Source organism: Poromitra crassiceps (assembly GCF_964638095.1).
Source record: "Poromitra crassiceps genome assembly, chromosome: 12".
NCBI lineage: Eukaryota > Metazoa > Chordata > Actinopteri > Beryciformes > Melamphaidae > Poromitra > Poromitra crassiceps.
The window spans coordinates 39,317,376-39,320,196 of NC_139632.1; the positions used below are offsets into that span (position 1 = coordinate 39,317,376).

Consider the following 2,821-nt stretch of genomic DNA (forward strand, 5'->3'; position numbering starts at 1 on the left):
GAGGCAGGACGAGGAGGACGGTCAAATGAAGACAGCGGCAAGAAGTTTGAGGAAATTAAGAGGGAAAGATCTAGGCCCATATTTGATGTCCAGTGCAAGGGCAAGCGCTATCGTTGGTCGTTTCTAGCACTCAAAATCAAAATAAAATATGTTTAATTACTACTGAAGCACATCCTTTGATGTGATTAAAAGACAAAAAAGGGAGATTTTGAGTGCTAGAAGCGATCAAAGATAACACTTGCCCTTGCCCTTCCACTGGGCGTAAGATAGGGCCACCCCTAGCCTGGCAAACCATCGTGATCACGTGACCTCACAGTCTGTTTGGTTCTGCAGATCAGTCTGGTCTCCAGCCCGCCCACAGCCATTTACAGAAACAACAAAGTGCATGGGCCAATCAGGGCCCTGTTTCATAGTTGACAACTTAACCAGCCAATCAGGGACACCGCTGCCTCCCGAAGCAATAACGTCAATGTTAGTTGAGTAAACACAGGCATAAGTGCCGTTATTGCAGAATCAGACTCAATAACAACAATTAAACAAGAACAAGCCTTATGCACCGGCGGAGTTTCTCTGCGGAAAATATGTTTTCTCGACGACGCTGATTGGCTGAAGGACTGGATTTGGGGCTGCTGATAGGATGAAGGAGTTGTCTGTCAAGGCAAGTCCTCCCACCCACTCACTGTGGACGTATTGGAGAGCAGACTGATACGTAGAGCGAAACAGAATGTGAGATCACGTTATCACGATGGTTTGCCACGCTCGATCTGTCCCCTCTTACTTAGGAAAAAATAAAAAATAAAATAAAAATAATATTTATTGATTTTTGGTCCAAGTGAAATGTTCTGTGGTCTCTCGTGATTCTGAATAGCTGAATCACTTGGTTTGGTCTGTCCAAGTAAAACTCCTTTTATAAGGATTTTACAAAACGTCAATGGAGAAATGAGTGAGGAATTCACTCCCTTAGACCACATAATAATGTCACGATGGCGAGACGTCCTGACAAAAACTAAACAAGGACAAGACTAGGCACCAGCTGAGCTTCTGGGCGGAGAAGATGGTGTTCCTCCTCTGAGTGAACGTGTGATGGATGGAGGAGGGAGAAGGAGAAGAGAGAGAGGAGAGGGGGTACACTGGCCTGAATGGGTGAGACACACACACAAGCATACACACACACACACACACACACACACACACACACACACACACACACACACACACACACACACACACACACACAGACACACACACACTGTTCTCTTTCTCGAAAAACCAAGCTCACACACTCATGTACGATAAGCAGTGGCATGCACAGTAAACATGCGTAAGATCATGCTGTCCCTCTATAGGCAAACAGACAGACAGACAGACAGACAGACAGACAGACAGACAGACAGACAGACACACAGACAGACAGACAGACAGACACACAGACAGACAGACAGACAGACCCACAGACAGACAGGGACGGAGACAAAAGTACACGTTCACAAACATAAACACAACCCCACCCACATCAGACTCTTCTCTCTACCTGTAGGTTGTGGGGTCGATTCCCTCCACCACCCACAACCCCACCCCCCCCCTTCACCCCCACAACCTGTACGTAGCCCCTGGGCCCGCGGGCCAACTCACCATCCTCGGTGGGCACGTAGATGTTGAGATAGAGGCAGTCCTCGCTCTGCTCCTGCACGTAGGACGAGACCACGTCGATGCTGTTGGTGAACCAGACGGGCAGCATGACGTCCGGCAGCCGGCCCTCCACGATGGTCTGGGGGCACACGGGGGCGAAGTGGGTGGTGTTGCGGACCTCCGGCCACGGCACGGGCGGCTCGGGCGGCTGGAAGCGGCGCTCGCCGGTGGGCGGGGCGGCGTACGGGACGCCCAGGAACTGCACCACGGGGCCCAGGATCTCGTTGTTCAGCTCCTTCTTGACCCCACGCAGCCTCCCGTACACGGTGGTCACCACCGGGTCGCTCTCGTCCAGCTTCTGGGCCCACACGCCGCCCGGGGGCGCCTGCAGCAGCAGCAGCACGCCCACCCAGAGCAGAGAGGGCGACCCCCGGCCGGCACCCGTGGGCGCTTCGAGCGCTACGTCCCCCCTCGCCCTGCTCCCTCTCTGGGCAGTCTGAAGTAGCCGGCACCCGGTCCTCACACGGGGCCTCCGCTGGGCCATCGCTGCTACTCCCACTTTCAACTCCTGCTGCGTCCTTCCCTTTCTTCCTTAACTTCCTTGGCTCCTTTCCTCGTTTAAATTCCTCAGGTCGTGTCCCTCGCCTACGCCACGCCGACACGCCAGGCAAGCAGACACACACACAATCACACTAAAGAGAAAAGAAAAAGTGAAAAAATGAAAACACATTCACGCACAGACGTAGACAGGTGGGTAACTCCGTCCTGCTGAGTGGGGGGAGGGAGGGCAAGAGGGGAGTGCCAACAACGATGATCCTTTTTAAAATCCAGGCAAGTCGAAGCGTCCAATCGAAGCCGAGCAGCCATCAGGGTCCAATCGAAACCTAGCAGCCATCAGGGTCCTCCGGCCGGGCGAAGGGAGACCCGGGGCGACGCGACGCTCCCCATCCACTTTTCGCTTCACAAAGGCACGGCCAACGACCACGATGACGAAGGAGACGACAATGATGACATCATCATTAGGCGCCACTGCTCAGCAGGTACACCAGCCAATCGGTGATGGGGGGTTCCATCATTTTGGGGCGCGGGGGGGGCAGGACAGCCATGAGCAGCGGCAAAAACCTGTAGTCCAGTACGTCCAACTGTGGCCCGGTCCACGGTCTGCCTCCTGCAACACATAAAAACATCCAGC

At 53.7% G+C, this 2,821-nt stretch overlaps 1 protein-coding gene across 2 annotated transcripts in view; it reads right to left on the minus strand.

Moving 5' to 3' along the window:
• nlgn1 (neuroligin 1) overlaps positions 1-1,963 on the minus strand; it is a gene marked incomplete at its 3' end in the record, with an annotated part of 347,105 nt that extends 345,142 nt beyond the window's left edge. Inside the window, exon 1 of one of the 2 annotated variants that reach the window (XM_083648372.1) lies at positions 1,633-1,963. In XM_083648372.1, the coding sequence (XP_083504498.1) occupies positions 1,633-1,738 (106 nt within the window). In that variant the 5' untranslated portion in view covers positions 1,739-1,963. The remainder of the gene's footprint in view (positions 1-1,632) is intronic. The other variant, XM_083648371.1, reaches the window with a different exon arrangement.
• Between the last annotated feature and the right edge of the window lie 858 nt (positions 1,964-2,821).